At 40.0% G+C, this 18610-nt stretch overlaps 1 protein-coding gene across 3 annotated transcripts in view; it reads left to right on the top strand.

The window, feature by feature from the left end:
* Nucleotides 1–18610, top strand: part of GABRB2 (gamma-aminobutyric acid type A receptor subunit beta2) — a 212254-nt gene that overhangs the window by 177492 nt on the left and 16152 nt on the right. Inside the window, exons 6-9 of one of the 3 annotated variants that reach the window (XM_061621869.1) lie at nt 933–1070; nt 3049–3201; nt 6151–6395; nt 17662–17772. In XM_061621869.1, coding sequence (XP_061477853.1) covers nt 933–1070; nt 3049–3201; nt 6151–6395; nt 17662–17772 — 647 coding nt within the window. Of the gene's footprint in view, nt 1–932; nt 1071–3048; nt 3202–6150; nt 6397–17661; nt 17773–18610 lie in introns of all 3 variants that reach the window. The other 2 variants (XM_061621870.1, XM_061621871.1) reach the window with 2 other exon arrangements.

Here is an 18610-nt window from a genome sequence, read left to right as displayed (position 1 = left end):
AATATGGATTTCTGTCTTTACTATTTTGTTTTGTTTTTTATGGACACCCTACTGCCCAATCTATAACAAGTGAAAACATCACAAAAAAGCAGGCTACACAACCCCCCGGTATTCTCCAGGTACCACAACAAAAAAGACCCTTTCTCTGTTCTCACCAATCTGCTTCAGATTCCTATGACTTAAGGTGCAGTCCAACTCACCCTTCCCCTGGGCTGGGGTGAGTTGGATGCTGAGGATCCCTGGTGGCACTGGGAGGCTGCCGGCTGTGTTGGCCTCTGCCGGCAGCAGCCCTCTGCCATGGTGGAGATGTAGCTGTGCCAGGAGCCTTCCAGCACTACTTGGGGTCCGCCGGGGACAGCCAGCCTGGCAGATGCAGGCCCAGCTAAAGCTGGCGGAAGGCCCAGAAACGGGGCGTTCCGAGGCATAGCAGGGGAAGAGCCACGGAGGGGAGCTTACGCAAGATCCTCCTTGCATTCAGATCCCTCCCCCAGGTCCCAATTCCCCTTCAAACTCTGATAGCAAAAAGGCTGGCAGAGTAAAATAATTTATTTTATTTCCCATTCAGGCCTCTGAGAAGCACTTACTCCCAGGAGGCCTGTTGACCAGAGCTGGCGCTTTCTGGCCAGCTCATGTGCATGGCTCCCAATGCAGCCTGTGTTCAGCCATGCCAGTGGCTCCCAAATGGGAGGAGGATCCAGCCGGGTTTTCCACCAGCTCCTCCTCCACAGCCCCCCCCTCTACTGGCTGCCTAGTTGGATTGCTCTGTCAATGGTTTCTGTTTCACAATTGTCCCAGACTAAGTAAAGTACGCATAGCAGAAGTACTCAGTTGGAACTTTGTAAATATTTATCTCAAAAAAGAGTGAATTATTCTTGCAGCAGATAAGATCATGTAAGTGTACCATATCCTAAAGCTTTGCTTCTTTTTTACAGATGGCTACACAACAGATGATATTGAATTTTACTGGCGTGGGGGTGATAATGCAGTTACAGGAGTGAAAAAGATTGAACTGCCACAGTTCTCCATTGTAGACTATGAACTTATCACCAAGAAAGTTGTTTTCTCGACAGGTTTGTGAAGGGATGCTACAAAGTAAACACTTCTATCTGCTCAGTGAAAAGCTTCCCATCAATTGTTTTGGATATTACAGAATGGTTAACTGCATGGAATACATAAACAATCTAATAAGGTTTTCACATGAGCATTGGATAGGCAAATCAATACATTTTATTCTTTATTAAAATAACTTTACAGTGCAAAATGCACTAACACTGCAGACCTTTGTACACTTGCCTAGAGTTAGCCCCATTGAACATAGTGGGACTTGCTTCAGAATAAACATGCATAGGCTTGTGGGAAACAGCAAGTAAATTCCTTTGTATTTGGCCAATATGACATTTTTTAAAAGAATATCAGTAGCTCATGGGTAATTAACCTGAGCAATAAATTATTTTCTGTCTTCTGCAGCCACTCAGCTGTCAACTCTATGAAGAAAATCAGAATACGTCTTCACTTTAACACTTACATGGTTAAAATATACACAGACTCTTATGCCTGATGACACCATATAGAATGATAATTTGCTACCCCCCTTTTGCAACACAGGCTTTTAATACTAGTTCACTGGGGCTGTTTATGATTTTAACTAACAACCCTCAACAAAACCAGAGGTTACTTGTTGTAACAGTCATCCTCTCTGGATTTTTCTTAGTTAGCAGAGACCAGTGTTTTGGAAGCAGAATGATCAGAATTATGCTCCTCTCATTGGTTTGATGGTGAGACCTAAAGATACTTCAGAACCTAAACAGCTTTAAATGTTGCTCTGTTTCTGGTGTTTCACTTTTCATCCCTTTTCATTTCCTTTTCCTCACCTTCTTCTGTCCCCGTTTGTTTATTTGGTTACAAAGGGGCTATTTCTAGTTTCACATACTCTGGTGTGATTTACCAGGAACATCATGATGGAGTAGAATCATGCCATAAATGCCCAACATGACAACTTATATTTAATTGATAAGACAGCTAGAACAGCATGAATGCAACTCTGTTTACCTGGATTCATTAGCCATCAGAGTGTGAACCACTGTCCCAGCCTGACACTTTGGGTGGTTTCAAAGGGCTTATCCACACAGTGATTTATTTTGTGTCTGGTGCTACTTGCATCCCCTTTTAATTCACATGGTTCACATGACATTGCAGGCAAGCAGACGTTATCATGCAATTTTCCCCTTTAAATCCATATTAACCCAATCTGCTGATAATGTGAAAAGGGAAGGAAACACCGTCTCAGCTGCACTGTGCTCCTCCTCGTAGTTGCTTTGCTTCAGTGATTTTTAGTGGGCGGATGGATCCTTACTTCAGCAGTTCCCAGCTCCCGCAGCCACTGCCTACTTTGCCTTTCACTCACTCCCCCCCCTCTGTCTTTCACTCAGCTTGGTCAATGGAGAAGGGGGGGGTCTAGTCGGTTTCATTGTTTCTTGTCAATTGCACGCCTCCCAGCTTCAGCCTTGAAGCCCAAACAGTCATGGGAATTGCAGCTGAGGAAATTATTGCCTTCCATATTGATACTCCAGAGGGAGTAAACGTAAAATTGGGGGCAGGGCCACAAGGAAACAGCAACACTAATCCTTCCAAGAGGAACACCTACTTGTGTGAATGGAAAACAGTGGATTGAAAGCTACCATTGAGCAAGAAGTGTGGACCTTGAAAATCTATTATGATGGTAAAAGCAGTGTCTTTAGTACGAAGTTAGGCTCCTGTGTGGATAAGCCCAAAATGACTATAGCCTGGTAGAACTTGCAAAGGTCATGATTTTGGATGCTGGACCACTGCACAGCTTAGTTGTTTCTATATATATACATGTCTTAGCAAAACAGCAATAGACCTTTTAAATCTTTGTACAGATGAGAGAAACTAGTTGCTTATCTAACAAGGATTGTTGTTTTTTTCTCATGTATGCTGAATAACAATAATGTGGATGGTAAAGGAAAATAATTTGTTTGCAGGGTTGCAGAACTCCCAGATGACCTTCTAAAAATTTCTTTCTGTTAGGTTCCTACCCAAGATTGTCCCTCAGTTTTAAACTAAAGAGAAACATTGGCTACTTCATTCTGCAGACTTATATGCCTTCCATTCTGATTACTATTCTCTCCTGGGTTTCATTCTGGATCAATTACGATGCTTCAGCTGCAAGAGTGGCTTTAGGTAAGCATTTTTTGCTTCACTCATATAGAATGATATCCAGCTGAGACAGCCTGCTGGCATAACAGCCATTCCACTAGCAGGAGCTCATTCCTAGCATAGCATAACAGCCAAATTCAGTGGACTGCTTGGGACAACGGAACTGTTATGCAATGTGAACCTGTCATATACTGTTTTAAGCTGTTATGCTACTTCCATTTGGCACTGCCACGTGCACAACAAAAATAGCTTACACAACGACACCTCTCCCACTTGTGCTAATTATTACTTTGGATCATCCCCCTTGAATGTGTTACCAGGACATAGTTTTCTTGCTGGTTTTAAGCAATGAAAAACTTTCTGTCCGGCCAGTTTAGATACAGTATTTAGAGTTAAATTAAATTTAGTCCAAATAATTTAAAGTGACTAAATTAAATGCAAGTGCTTCAGTTCAGCTGGACTATGTGTAATGTTTCGTAGTGGAGTTCAGCATTGTGTACTACACTACCTAAAAGTTGTCTTTAAGTCATTGCAATTTATATTAGCCCTGATTACTTATATTAGTCCTGATTTAGAGCAAATCTATGGGGGAGAAGGAGGGAGGGAGAAACCAAGGTAAAGGAGCTGCCTTTTCCTATGTCCAGCTAGCTCACATGGGCATGGAGGAATGTGGGGAGCAAGGTTTTTTCCCTTTTCAATTTAGCATTTTATGACCAAATTAAAAACAGGAGGGAAATAAACTACTGTCTACAGTTCCCAAGGTTGGCATAGTTTTCTCCTGTTTAATGGGCTGATCCACAGCCTCTCCCAACATACCTCTTTTTTGCCCTTTCCAATTTCTGAGTGGTGATGTCAGAACACTCACTGGTCACTTGCCATTGCCTCATTGAGGAGGCTTATAAATTCAGACATCCCTCTCTGAGGGCAGACCTCTTTCTCCACCCTCAGAGAAAGAGATCCAAACAATCCAATCACTGGGACACCCTTTCAAGCACAGCAGGATGTTTCAGCTTTAATGACTTTTATTGTGTTATATCAGACACTACAGACAATACTGAGCTAATGCACCAATGGTCTCACCTGATATAAGGCCTCTTCCTATATTCCTGTCTCAGGATGTAGTATATAATCGAATTGTCTTTGTCTTCTCAGGTAAAAATTGAGTAAAGTTGAAATAGGACACTACTTAGCAGGAGTAAGGCTTCTTCTCTTAACTGCCATTTCAAATTCTGCAAGCAAAATAGTTTGCCAAGCTGAATCCTGAGAATATGCTCTTGTTTTCAAGATTCAGATATTATTGCCTCTGGGTTGACTATCTCAGGGTGTTACCTTGGAGCCACAACCCCTGGCAATATAGACAAGGGATTCTACTGTCTTGTGCTGCACACCCTTGCTAACTGTCTTGAAATTGCCGAGGCTGTCCAGAGCTGAGTGGAACAGCATCCAAATCCAGACCTGCAGTGGGTGCTCTTCAGCCCGAGGTGCCAAAGGTCAGTGGCCTCAGCTTGAAGTGCAGCAAACAGAATTCACTTCTGTGTTAACCATGCAACAGCAAAAGGCCTAGGTTCTAATTTATATCACGCTTGGCCAACTATAGGATTTGATTTTGCACAGCCCTGTTCTCATACGTGTCTGAAGAAAGCTCTGTAGCCTGAGAACATATAATCTACAGTTCTCACCAGGTTAGGTCCCAGACTTAGACCTCATGATTCCTAGTTCAAACCCTCTGTCTGACTGAAAAATTGGAATGTGGTACTGTGAATTACCAGAGAGGATGATTTTCTTTGTTTTGTTTCATGGTATAATTTTTTTGGTATTTTTAACTGTATTGTAAGTCACTTGGAGACCTTTGGGTAACAAGTGACTAACAAATCTAATAAACAACAATTCTAGATCATATTTCAGGGCACAAAACTGACAACTCCTCCTCCTGATCATATCCCAGGGCAAATTACAGCAGCAACAACTCCAAATCATTTCCCAAGGCAGAATAGCTCAGGAGACCCTTGTTGACTTCCTCTTAACTTTATCCTGTGATTCATTCACCCCCTAGCACTTAAACACACATGAGAAGCTGAACTAGTTCTCATGTTGCCAAACTGATAGTGTAAGCAGGACCTTTTAAACCTTAATAAGTCAACAGAGTGGTTTATAACTACCTGTTATAGATGCTCTTGGAGGTTGCTGATTCATAGGTCACCATAAGTCGTAATCGACTTGAAGGCATATAACGACAAAAGTCAGTCACTGAGGAGCTACAACAAATGGTTTTGCCTTGCTGCAACAAACTAATGTAACGCCTTCTGAAATTAGTTTATATTAGTGAGCCATTTGTGTTTGCTCTCTCTTGCATTCCAGGCAAGGATGCAAATTCAAACTAAGCCTCCTTAAGCTTTCATAGCTTTTAGCAAGAAGCATTGCCTTAATATAGGTTGAATGTATTCTCTACTATTCCCTCAATTCAAGCTACGATGTATTGCACAAAGTCTCCAAGCAAGATTTTTCTGAGAACAAATCCCAAGAATTCAAACCAGAAGACAAGAAAATGACAAGTAAAACCAGCACAAAGAGGAAAAGGTGCCCTTTATATCTTGTGTGATACACTATTCAGAGTTATTATACAAAGTGGAAAGATTCCCATGATGTTGGCTTTGCAGAATTAGTAACCTTTAACATTTTCTCAACACTACCATAACCATAACCACCAAAAAAAGCAAAAAGGCTAGTGTGGACAGTAGGTCGTTGTCCTACTCAGATTAGACCCATTGAAGTTAATGGACATAACTAATTTAGGTTCATTAATTTCAGTGGCTCTACTCTGAGTAGAACATAGTTGGATACAACTCAATATTTCTTCTAGTACTTACCTCCCTAAATAAATAGATTATTGCACAGCTATGGCATTTAAACATGGACATACAGTGAACATGTTTCAAAATGTGTACACTAAACTGGAATTTTTTATTTTTCCAGGGATCACAACGGTGCTTACAATGACAACCATCAACACTCATCTCCGAGAAACACTGCCCAAAATTCCCTATGTGAAAGCCATTGACATGTATCTGATGGGATGCTTTGTCTTTGTGTTCATGGCCCTACTGGAGTACGCATTAGTCAACTACATCTTCTTTGGCAGAGGACCACAACGTCAGAAGAAAGCAGCAGAAAAAGCTGCCAGTGCTAATAATGAGAAATTACGAATGGATGTCAATAAGGTAAATTGAATGGAACATAATGAGCAGCTCACAGCTGCAGCATTAGACAATTCAGTTCTTCCAAACAGACCTAATACATGTGAGTCTTCTGCTGCACAAGTCTAGTAGGACTGTTATGGGCCTATCTTGGCTTTCACCATAGGGTCTTTCCAGATGACAGAAAAATAAAAGTGAAAAACATTTTGTTTTTACTGATAGGCTTGAACTAGTCCCATGCCAGTACTCATAATGTGATACCTCAACTTTACCTGATGGATGAAGATGTAGCCTTGTTGAAGAGAGAGGGTAGTCATATTCCACTAAAAAAGGGTAAAACAGGGTAGTCATATTCCACTAAAAAAATAAATTAGGATTCATGTATCTATAGACATGAAACACACAATGTTCAAAGAACTAAATAAAGGGTTGTATCCAATTCTGCCCTTACACAAACAGGAGGAGTCCTTCTATTCACAGAAAAGGTATTTTTTGCCTATTACCCTTACAGCTGCCCATGCTACTTTCCATGCTGTCCCCCACAACTTTTCAGAGCGAATTTTCAGAGGGCTGAAGAGGGGAAGGAGAAATCAGTGAAAATAGCCTTCTCCCCATCCATTGCTGGAGGCCAACAATACATTTTCAGAGAATCGTAGAATAGTAGAGTTGGAAGGGGCCTATAAGGCCATCGAATCAAACGTCCTGCTCATTGCAGGAATCCAAATTAAAGCATACCCGATGAGTGGCTGTCCAGCTGCCCCTTGAATGACTCCAGTGCTGGAGAGCCCACCAGCTCGCTGAGTAAATGGCTGAATTGTGATACTGCTCTAACAGTTAGGAAGTTTTTCCTGATGTTCAGTCAAAATCTGGCTTCCTGTAAATTGAGCCCATTATTCCATGTCCTGCATTCTGGGATGATTGAGAAGAGATCCTGGCCCTCCTCTGTGTGACAACCTTTCACATACTGGAACAGTGCTATCATATCTCCCCTCAGTTTTCTCTTCTCAAGGCTAAACATGCCCAGTTCTTTAAATCTCTCCTAATATGGCTTTGTTTCCAGGCCTCTGATCATCCTTGTTGCCCTCCCCTGAACCTGTTCCAATTTGTCTGCATTCTTCTTAAAGTGTAGTGTGTAGAACTGGATGTAATACTCAAGATGAGGCCTAACTAGCACTGTATAGAGGGGAACTAGTGCTTCACATGATTTGGAAGCTATAATTCTGTTCATGCAACCTAAAATAGCATTTGCCTTTTTTGCAGTCAAATTGCACTATTGTTTCATATTCAGCTTGTCTTCAACAACAATTCCAAGATCCTTCTCACACATCATATTGCTGAGCCAAGTATCCCCCATCTTATAACTGTGCATATGGTTCCTTTTTCCTAGGTGTAGGACTTTGCACTTATCTCTCTGTTAAATTTCATTCTGTTGTTTTCAGCCCAATGCTCCAGCCTATCAAGATCCCTCTGAATTTTTTCTAACCTGCAGGGTATTAGCTATCCCTCCCAATTTTGTATTATCTGCAAATTTGGTAAGGATTCCATGCACCTCCTCATCCAAGTCATTAATAAAAATGTTGAGAAGCACTGGGCCCAGGACCAAGCCCTGCAGTACCCCACTCATTACCTCCCCCCAGTTTGAGAAGTAACCATTGATAAGCACTCTTTGAATATGATTCTGTAGCCAGCTGTGAACCCACAGTTGTTTCATTCAGCCCACATTTAGCTGGCATACTAATCGGAATAGCATGGGGCTCTTGTCAAAAGCTTTGCTGAAGTTGAGATATATTATGTCCACATCATTCCAAGGAGGTTACCTGATCAGAAAATGAGATAAGATTAGTTGTATTTACTTACTTATTTATAGTATTTGTATGCTTCCAATGATATTTGGTGGGCAGCTTACAACAACACAGTAAAATACAAAACAGTGAAATACAATGTCAGCAATCAATAAACTTAACATTAAAATAGCAGCAGCAGCAAGTGAAAGTTTAATGAGATGCATAGTGCTACTAAAAGCATTAAACAGGTCAAAAGTGGCACAAGCTTATCATAATTGGTGTTGCAAGGTCTTTCTAGAAGGAGCAACTGATCATCATTGTTCTGTATTTTTATTTTTTTATTTATTAGATTTATATCCTGCCCTTCCTCCCAGTAGGAGCCCAGGGCGGGCTATATAGAACCTCATGATTCTGCATAGCACTCTCAAGTCACTAGTAGATGCTCTAGCTGGGAAAAAGTCTAGCTGCTGAAGTAAATTACTTTTTCCCATTAACATAATATTGTGCTGGGGTAAAAATAAATGCAATATCCCTGCACTGGAAGAACAACCATAAGATGCCCGGATCCTGAGCAACAAATAAGTCACAGCTGTGCATTTATTGGGCCAAAAAGAACCATCTGGAAATGCCCTCTAATGTCTTGGTAGCATGCACTGTCCGTTAGTGGAATGTTCCTCTTATTGAAGCTTGATTTCCATGATGTACATATTCACTATAGACTTTACTATATCTGTCAGGCAGAAGGTTTGAAGACTCCAAAAAAAATTAATGAGTCTTTCATGTGTTCCTTAGAGGAACATTCCAAAATGATGGCTAAAATATGAAATGCTTGACAGCTTTTTGAGAGCCAAAAGGGGCTATAAACTGGACAGTGAATAAGACATAGTTGATTAATTATAATATATTTATATTTTTAAAATGTCAGCAAAAATATCATTTCAATGAATACATAATGGATCTGTCTAAAATATAATTTTGTAAAACTTGAAAGGTTTCATACAAAATCATACATATTTTTAAAATCTGAATACCATGTCTGCATTTTCTCAAATGCATGAAAACTGATGAAAAAAGATAGAGAATAATTGGATTTTGGGGTTGTATCCAGCAAAGTTGTCCCATTCACACACAGACTTCCATTTGTGCAGTGGAACTTCCCTCCCTCTGCTCCTCCTGCACACACACCCAATTTGTTCCTGAGGTTTCCCTCACCCTCTGGAGCAGATGTGGGTGGTGCGCAGGGAGAAGAGAGGGAGGGGAGGTTCCATTGCCCAAGTAGAACTTAGAACAGGGCAGCTTTGTTGGATACCACTCTTCCCCTAACCCCAGTTTGGTATAATAATGGTGCATTGGTAATTTTGCTTGACTCCAGGTTGCAAATGAACTCAGGTGCACTGCATAGTAACAGGCTATGGTTATCACTCTAACCTTATTTTGTTATCTTATCTTTTCACTGTTATACTCAAAAACAGTTTTTGTGACACTTGTATGTGCGCGCACGCGCGCGCACACACACACACACAAAAGAAGGCTGTGTTGGCATTTACTAGTTTTGTTCAACATTTAAAATAAAGAAAATATGCCAAGAATGCATTAAAAAGAGAAGGGGCTTGCTTACAAAAAAATCAGTGAATAAAAGGTAGGTTGTTAACTACTTTTTGGATATTAAATATTTGCTCCCTGAATTGTAATTTCAAGCTTTATTTGAGGAGATATAGAAGCCATGAAAGAGCCATTTCAGTTGTTATGTTTTCATGCAGAGGGTTGATCTATACATAGGTTTGCACACTGATATATGGCTTCCCAGCTAAAGGGGAGGGGAACAGCATACTTGAATCAATAGAACTATGCACATACACAGTGGCTTACAAATCATAAAGGGGCATGATAATTCTGTGATGTCTCAGATACCTATCTGTTAACCTTATTTTCTTGGGGCCACACTCATCCACAGAAAATCTTGTGGGGTTCTTTTAACTTGCAATAAGAAAATGAAATAAATCTATAGGGCATGCAAGCATATGTAAAAACTGCTTCACGCATTACTCATGTGAAGGGGTTCGCATGATGAAAATTGGCAAGTGGGACTGTGCCTCTAGACCTGCTGCTGAGGCCACATAACTCCCAGAACACTCAAGTGGGGAGTGCAAACTATTTGCATAGAGGTCTGCAGGAACTTGAGGTTTGATTGTGCAGGTTCTAGCTTCCATTGAAGCTTACCCACATAGAGGTCTATGTACTTGGCATTCCCCCTTGGATACTTTCATGCTCAATGTGTGGGAGTTAGGAGGCATGACAACAAAGTCCCATGACCTCAGGACTAGAGTGAGTTAGTTAATTCTACTGCCCCCTTCATGCATTACCATGTAGAAAGAGCTTAAGAAAACAAGACAAGTGCGAGTTTTCACTACTCTCACTTCCAGAGCCAATGAGATGGATTGATTGTAGCACTGAATGTAGTCTGTTCTCTAGTTTGGGGGAACTCCAATAGTGAAAATGTGTGGTTCTTTTTTTCTGCGTGTAAATCTCTCCTTTTAGACTGTGGCTAATGCAAATTACTTATTTGTTTAAAATATTTCTACCTTTTGCAAAATAGATTGAATGTAAATTCAAATACAGGAAACTATACAATAAAATAAAAAACTAGAAGCATAAATAAGTAAGAGCAAAAGATGGTGAATAAAAAGAGAATAGGGTTGGCAAGGCTCAAGAGAACAAGGCAGACCACGTAGAACCCAAAAGATAACACAGAGAGTGCCAAGCAAGCATACCTAGGACAGAAGTTTCACAGTTTAGGCACCATGACAGAGAAGATCCTCTCTTCAGTAGCCTTTTCTCTGAAAGCAGGGACATTCAGAGGAGGGCTTCTTGGGAAGATCTGAACCAATAACCAGGTTAATGATATAGAAGGTGGACCTTCTAAATATCCAGGTACCAGGCTTAGGGCTTTAATGACCAAGACCAGCATTTTGGATTGAGCCTGGGGACAAACTGGGAGCCATATTGTGACTTAACTGGTTGCCATATTGTGAACACTTGCATACACAGTAAAAATAGAGACTCATGGAATTTAGGGTCAAGTTTCAGGTGCTTGATTTACCAGAGGAAAGGGGGTTTGGAACTTGATCTCCAGGGCTGAACCAAAATTTTAGCTGCAAAGATTTTGGTGATATTTGTTGTCTGATGTATGATAAAAGGGAACATGTAACACGTATAATATACATGTTACATGTATACATACTCGTTGCAAACATGTTTGTTAGAAATGCAGAATGGCACAGAAGATTTGGAGGGAGGTGGAGTTTTTTTGGGAGGAGAGCTAGATGTTGCCATATATTCTGTATTGAAGAGGAAATCACAAGAAGAGTCCTACTGGATCAGGCAAAAGGCCCATTTTCTTTTAGTGGCCAGACAAATGCATTTGGAAGAGCAGGAAATGGGGGCAATAACCCCCTCCTGTTTGTGTTCCCCATCCTACTAGAGGTAGGATGTAGCCACCATGACTAGTAGCCATTGACAGCCTTGTGCTCCATGAATCTGTCTAACCCCCTGTTAAAACCATCCGGTGGTCATGACTACATTTGTTTCATAATTTAACAATGTGCTGTACAAAGAAGTGCTTCTTTGGTCTCTCCTGACTCTCCCACCATTTAGCTTCATTGGATAACTCTGCATTCTAATATTATGAAAGAGGGAGAAGATGTCTTCCAATAATAGTGTTGCGCTTCTCCCCAATCTCCGAGCGGTGAGATTTCCTGGGGTCCCTGCGCTCATCCAGGGTTTGGTTTCCTTTGGGAAGAAGGTCAGTGGAGACTGTCTTTATGAAATATGGTTTGTGTATTTACACACATTCCAACCTGAGCTTAGGATGGAGGGGTTCAAGGCATCAGCAGTCCAATATTCAGCTTTTCCATCAGTGCTACAGGAGCATCCTAAAAACACTCAAAGCACAAACCTCTGCTAGCCGCCGGGAAGGGGGGGGAGGCTCTCCTGAAGAGTTTAAATGACAAAAGGATCTTCCTGGCTCATTCACCAGTTGCTGGGCACCTAAAAGACCCATTAGCAACCTGGCCACGCTATTAGCTTAACAAAAGAAATTCATTTGGCCAGCAGAGGCACAGGATTCCAAATCAGAGGCTGGAAGGGGACTCACAGGGATCATCCATTCCAACCCCCATACTCATTACAATTGCTTATGGGTTGCTGGATTAGCTGTTAAGACTCTTTATTCTGATCTCAGACTTGGTATATTGGTACAGCCTATATAGCAGCTGAGTATTAGTACTGAAGAGTATTGAGTATTAGTACTGAGTATTAGTACTGAAGAGGCAGGAACTTCTGTCCCTATCATGTGAGATGGCACAAATCTCATTTTGAAATATGGCAGCTCCCCTGGCCAAACAAGTTCACAGAGTACTTTGTGCAAGGGGTGCATTTCCTAATTTGGATGAAAGACTCTAAATTGCACCCTGGAAAGTGTAGTATTGCTAAAGCCTTAAACCAGAGAATTTACCATTGTTAGAGCACAGTGCTGTATAATTCTTTCTGATATGATCTGCAATGATTTTTAAGTTGAAATCTCAGTGTTTCTCATGGTCCAAGAGGTCACAATTCTCACTCTTCAGAAACACCATAAAAACATAGTTTCCTTTATTCTTTCAAAATCCTTTGCGTATAACTTGGTGCAGGTGGTAACTTTTCCTAATTCTTTTAATCATAGAAAAGATATCAGGAGTGCCCCTCAGGAACACACTTCTCCCCCCTTCTCCCCCGTTTCAACTTGAAGTCTCATACCCCTTCCCTTTTACTGTGATTAATTCAGAAGTGAACAGGGCTTAAGTCAACATGTGAGGAGAGAACAGTATTCACAAGCATGCTAGCTCCATCTGCTTTGCTTCATCATAGTTGCCCTTTACATGTTTCCCAGTGGCTCTCTGCAGTGGGGAAACCTGTATTTGTGGAAGCTCCTGCATGTTTTGGAACTCTGATTTTACAGGTTTTCAACACACACAGAAGCCTCCATGAGCACAGGAGGCTTTCCCACTGTAGTCAGTTGCAGGGGAATACACAGAGGGCAACAATTACTTTTAAAGATTATTTTTAAAGTTGTTTTGTTTTAACATGTTTTTAAAGATGTTTTGTTCTAATATATTTTAAGGTCTGTGTTTATGGTGTTTTAGAGTGTTTTTAGTGTTTTTGTTTGCCGCCCTGGGCTCTTGCTGGGAGGAAGGGCGGGATATAAATTTAATAAACAATAAAGATGGGAAGAGGAAACCAAATAGGAGAGGGGAAGGGGAGGAAAGAGGGGAAGAATTGTGCATGCCTAAGGGGTGTTCTTGAGCTCTTAAAATGATAAAGAAGGGTAAAGATCTCAAGTTTAGTTGAGTTTGTTTATTGTTAAAAGTTTTCTAATGCACTTTTCATACAAGTGAATGCAAAGGTGTTGGGATGTTATATTATCATAATAGCAATAAAATACAATAAAAGTAAAATATAACACATCATAAACCAATAAAACTTTTTAAAAAACTGCTAAAAAGCAGACCATATATAATATAACCCTTTTAAAATGCCTGAGCAAACAAGAAAAACTTAATCTGAGAACTGAATAAATTGCAGTGTGGGTCTGGTTTGGCCTAATACCATTCTAAATAAGCCTACCTAATTGGTGCCAGGTATCCTCACAATATTTTCTCCCAATCTGTCTTTGTTCTTTAATTTTTATAACCACATTAGGGCCTAAAGTCAACTCCTGACAGGAAGTACTCTACCCAACACACTGCTTATCAAACACGGAAGAAAAATCTACTAGATTGTGTTCTATTGCTCCTGTCCTGTTAGGGTTGCCAGGTCAGAAGCATTCCAAATCCTGATATTTTGGGGGCGGGGCCGAGTGATGTCATAGGGCGGGTCCAAGTGATGTCACAGGGCGGGTCCAAGTGATGTCACAGGGTGGGTCCAAGTGACATCATGGGGTGGGTCCAGGTGATGTCATTAAGCATGATATATTAAGCATCAACCACAGTTGCTTGGCGCATACAATTCATACAAAAACATTTATCTGATAAGAAATTAAGATAGAAATCTTAGCTAAAAAATGGAGCCTGGGTAGGGAACATTTAATCTAGCCAATTAGCTTCTGGCAAAAAGGGTTCAAGTGCCGCCAGGCCAGGCCAGTCACCAGAAGGCCATTGTAGGAAGAAAGGAGCCTAGTGTTGTGGAGATGTTAGATGGGAGCACTCAGGAATAAAGATGGATGCCCCTGAAGAGCTGCAATTCTGAACACACTTACTAAGCCCCATAGAACTCAATAGGGCTTATTTCTCAGTAGATATGGTTTAGATTGTGTTGTTGGTAAAGCTTGACAAGGGATCCTCTGCAAAGATATCCATATCCAAGTAGGGTTGGCAACCCCCTGCCTGGAATGCCCTGCCCCTACCTTTTAACATCCAAATTTCTTTACTGATTTGAACCTCCACTTCAGAAAGAGGTCTGAGTAATGAGTAAGAAGATTCTCTACCCTTTTCTGTCTCCCCGGTGGGCTGCTATAAACTCACTTCATCAGCCAACCCAATTCCAGTGAATATAATTGACAGAGAGAAAGCACACTTGATTTGGTCTACCTTCATAGGCAGTAGCTTGGTAACAACACCAATTGCAGCCACACTGCCCAGTATGTGAATTCTCTTTACCACTATTGGACAAGAAACAAAAAACAAGGTGAATCATCAGTGGGTTTAAGAAGGTTGAGCGGAGCGCATGGAACCACTGTTGTTGTTTCTATGGATGAAAGGGAGTGAGGATAAAGGTAAATGAAATGCAAATAGAAAAAGAGGAACAAAAGACAGCGATGATTTCTTAAATGCAATACCACACCAACCACAAGATTCCTATGAGTAAGGCAGAAAACTAAGCATCTCACAACCAGTCAGGATTCCTAACCAAAAACCAAAAATATGATAAATGAAGAAATATTTGTATAAGCATGACTATCAAATATATTTATTATTTACACAACCTGTAAAGATATTTATAGTGCAATCCTACGTTTATTTATTCAGAAACAAGTCCCAGTGGGGCTTACTCAAACAGGGACAGAACTGCAACCTCAAGTGATGAGCAACTTCATTCACGCAACCCAAAATTCAGTATCATGCCACTTTAAACTGTTTTGCAGCTGTTTGTAGTTGTTTTTATGGTTATTGAATTTTAAAGGGATTTATTTCTTATTGTGAGCTGCCTTGGTTTCCAGACTGCAACCCTACCTCACAGGGTTGTTGGAAAGATTCCCATACACACAAACACATTGGAGATGTAAAAATACATACACCCCATATAATAGTTTATTGTCAAAACCAGTTGATCATTGCAGAATATTAAAAAAAAAAATCAGCATTAGTTTCCAACATAATAAAAACAGTGATACCTAAGTAAGCCCTGCCTAATTGCTTTAAAAATAGGATTGGAGTGGAAGAGAAAGATATACAACACAAGCACAATTCTTTCCTATGTTCATTCAAAAGTCCCATCAATTTACAGCACAATCCTAACCATGTCTACTCAAAAGGAAGTCCTACTGAATTCAATGGGGTTTACTCTGGGTATGTTTACTCTGGGAAATCAAGTACTAGATTATTATTATTATTTATTGCATTTATATAACGCCCCATAGCCGACGCTCTCTGGGCAGTTTACAACAATTAAAAACATTAAAAACAAGTATACAAATTTAAACCATTAAAACCCATAAAAACAGGTAAGCAAGTTAAAAACACGTTATTCAAATGCTGTTAAAATGCCTAGGAGAAGAGAAAAGAGGGTTAAAGCTTCAATTTGGGAAGCTTGCAAAATACTGCCCTCTTCAAAATTTAAACCTGTCTGACTCCTACACACAGGAGAGAAAAAGACTGAAAGCTTACTTATTCAATCTGTGAGATGTTCAGAAAAGCAGGAAAAAGCATGTTTCTGAGCCTTGGGCCAGTCACTGCCTCGCAGCCTCAGAGAGAGGTAATGGTAAACCCCCTCTGAATACCTCTTAGCATGAAAACACTGTTTGTTCATAGGGCCCCTCTAAGTAGGAATCGATTTGAAGGCAGACAATGCAATGTGAGTCTACACTTTTGGCTTTATCATTCCTTGTCAATCACAACACTGATTTCTTATTGGCTAAACACCTGAAAGGGCAGGGAGAGCAACCAAGAAGTTGGGGGGGGGTGGCTGACGTTTTGATGTGTATCTCTGGAATCAGACCACCTAGAAACTTAATTGTTTTTTAAAATGAAAGCTTAAAGTTCAGAGATTAAGGTGAGTCAGCCAGAGGGTACCCCCAGAAACCGGAGTCTCAGGTCGAAAAATGGAGATCTGGCAACCCTATGACCTAGTAATTGACTATCTTCATGCATGCTTAGTGGTAAGAGCTTGGAAAAGTTACTTTTTTGAACTACAACTCCCATCAGCCCAATCCAGTGGCCACGCTGGCTGGGGCTGATGGGAGTTGTAGTTCAAAAAAGTAACTTTTCCAAGCTCTGCGCTTGGTCTTTACTCATGTGCCACTGTCATATTTTTGGCATTCCAAGATGGAGTATTGGGCTCTAAAGTTTGTCCATGAATCAAGTATGCTATGAAATCTGTTTGTTCTATGTTTCACATTCACATTCTGTTTTAGGAGATACTTATTTTTTGGATATCCATGCTATAGGTATGTAAACGTAATGTTTATGTCTTTGACTCTGCATCCTAATTCTTTATTGGGATTAATTCAGTTCTGCTAGCAAAAGAAACATAAGGGATTGCACATGTGGTAATCTTACAGCAACTTACCTCAAAAACATGCATTCATAGATCAGTTAAATTAAATTGCATTTTACACATTAAATCTTGACCCAAAGCTGCTTCAGGTGGAAAAGCTCCTTCTCCATTGATTTTCCATGAATCCCTCTTCTGTGATGTAATTTATTTTGTGCTAACATTGCACATTCCACCTGGGAAGATAGTGGCAAGACTATTAGAATGATTATTTTGTCTGATCGATTGGTTTTAATGGCTTTGCACTCATATACCTCCCCCTTTGAGTCTGAATCTCCTGCAGTTGACTGTCATGTTATTCCTTGTTTTCTTTATTTTCTGCAAGCTCTCTGTCTCCTTAGCTCTTATAGTCCACCTTCATGTGAAATGGTGTTTCCTCTTCTGCCATTCCATGTGACAGTGCCGTTGGTTTTTTAAAAGATACATGATGTAGGAATATCCAAATGGCTCAAATTATGTTAGATGCACAGACATGATTAGCAAATACCCCCTCTGTTTTCTTCTGTGAAGCCCCGTGTGTTCTGGTATACTCTTCTGCCTCTCATTTAATTTAGAATATGGTCTGTAAATCTATCATCCAGTTCCAAAGAGGTAATTAGAGTTATTTTACAACTACTATGTTAGTTCTAGTTCTGCTCACGATTCCCTAATTAGTAGAAGCCAAAAGACTTATTTAGCGTATTCTCTACTTTGTCTTCCAGATCTTTTATAAAGATATAAAACAAAATGGGACCGAATTGCGATCCCTGGATCCCACTGGAAATCTGTCCCCAACTAGATGGACTGCCAGTTACGATTACTCTCTTAATACGGTTAGATAGCCAGTTTTTGATCCATTTGATTGTATTAACTGTCCAAGAAATCTTATGTTGGCTTTCTAACCATAAGATATTGTGTAGTGCTATATGGAATGTTTTACTAAAACCCAGATAAAATATCCACTGTATTATCATCATCCATTACATTGTAAGTCACTTTGAATTCTTTTAGCAGAAAAGTGACAAAACAATTTTTATATAAATAAGTAATTAATATATGTTGCATTGTCAAAATTTATGAATTGATTCAGTAGGTTTAGTTTGAACCCATGTTGATTTAGCCCTTTGTATTATTTTTTCCTGACTAGATAAATATTCCTTTTGTTTCATTATTATGGAGAAGTTGACTGCTAAGGTTCTAGGATGGAGTCACAATGGCAGCTTATTTCTAATTTTTAGTAAGAACATTGGCTCCATCTAGACTCTTTCAGTCTTTGTTAGATTTTCACAGATTCATGAGGAATGCCTGATGGTTGAAAAGTTTCTTTTTGGATGCATTTGTTTGTCTTTTATTTGTATGAGACTCTCTGTGTATGTATGTCTGTGTAAGCAATTGCTTGTTTAGTCTCCAAATGTATTGAGGTTCAGCTTTGTTCTTCCATTTGTGGCTTACTAGTTATTTTTAAAAAAATACATATTCATACTTAAAGCGAACTTGAAATCTTAATCCGTAAAATATTTTCACACTGCTTGGCGATCATATCATCTTGAATGCTTTGCTCCTGATTATGTGCAACTCTTATTTCTTTCAGTGAGCAATATTTTTCTCTTCGTTCTCCATGCAGGGTATATAATCATATATCAGTAACTTCTTAGCATTGCAATTTTTTTT

This window comes from Rhineura floridana, chromosome 3 (assembly GCF_030035675.1).
Source record: "Rhineura floridana isolate rRhiFlo1 chromosome 3, rRhiFlo1.hap2, whole genome shotgun sequence".
In the NCBI taxonomy this organism is placed as follows: domain Eukaryota; kingdom Metazoa; phylum Chordata; class Lepidosauria; order Squamata; family Rhineuridae; genus Rhineura; species Rhineura floridana.
The sequence above is the reverse complement of the archived record's forward strand: the minus strand, read 5'-3'. Positions and strand labels throughout refer to the sequence as shown.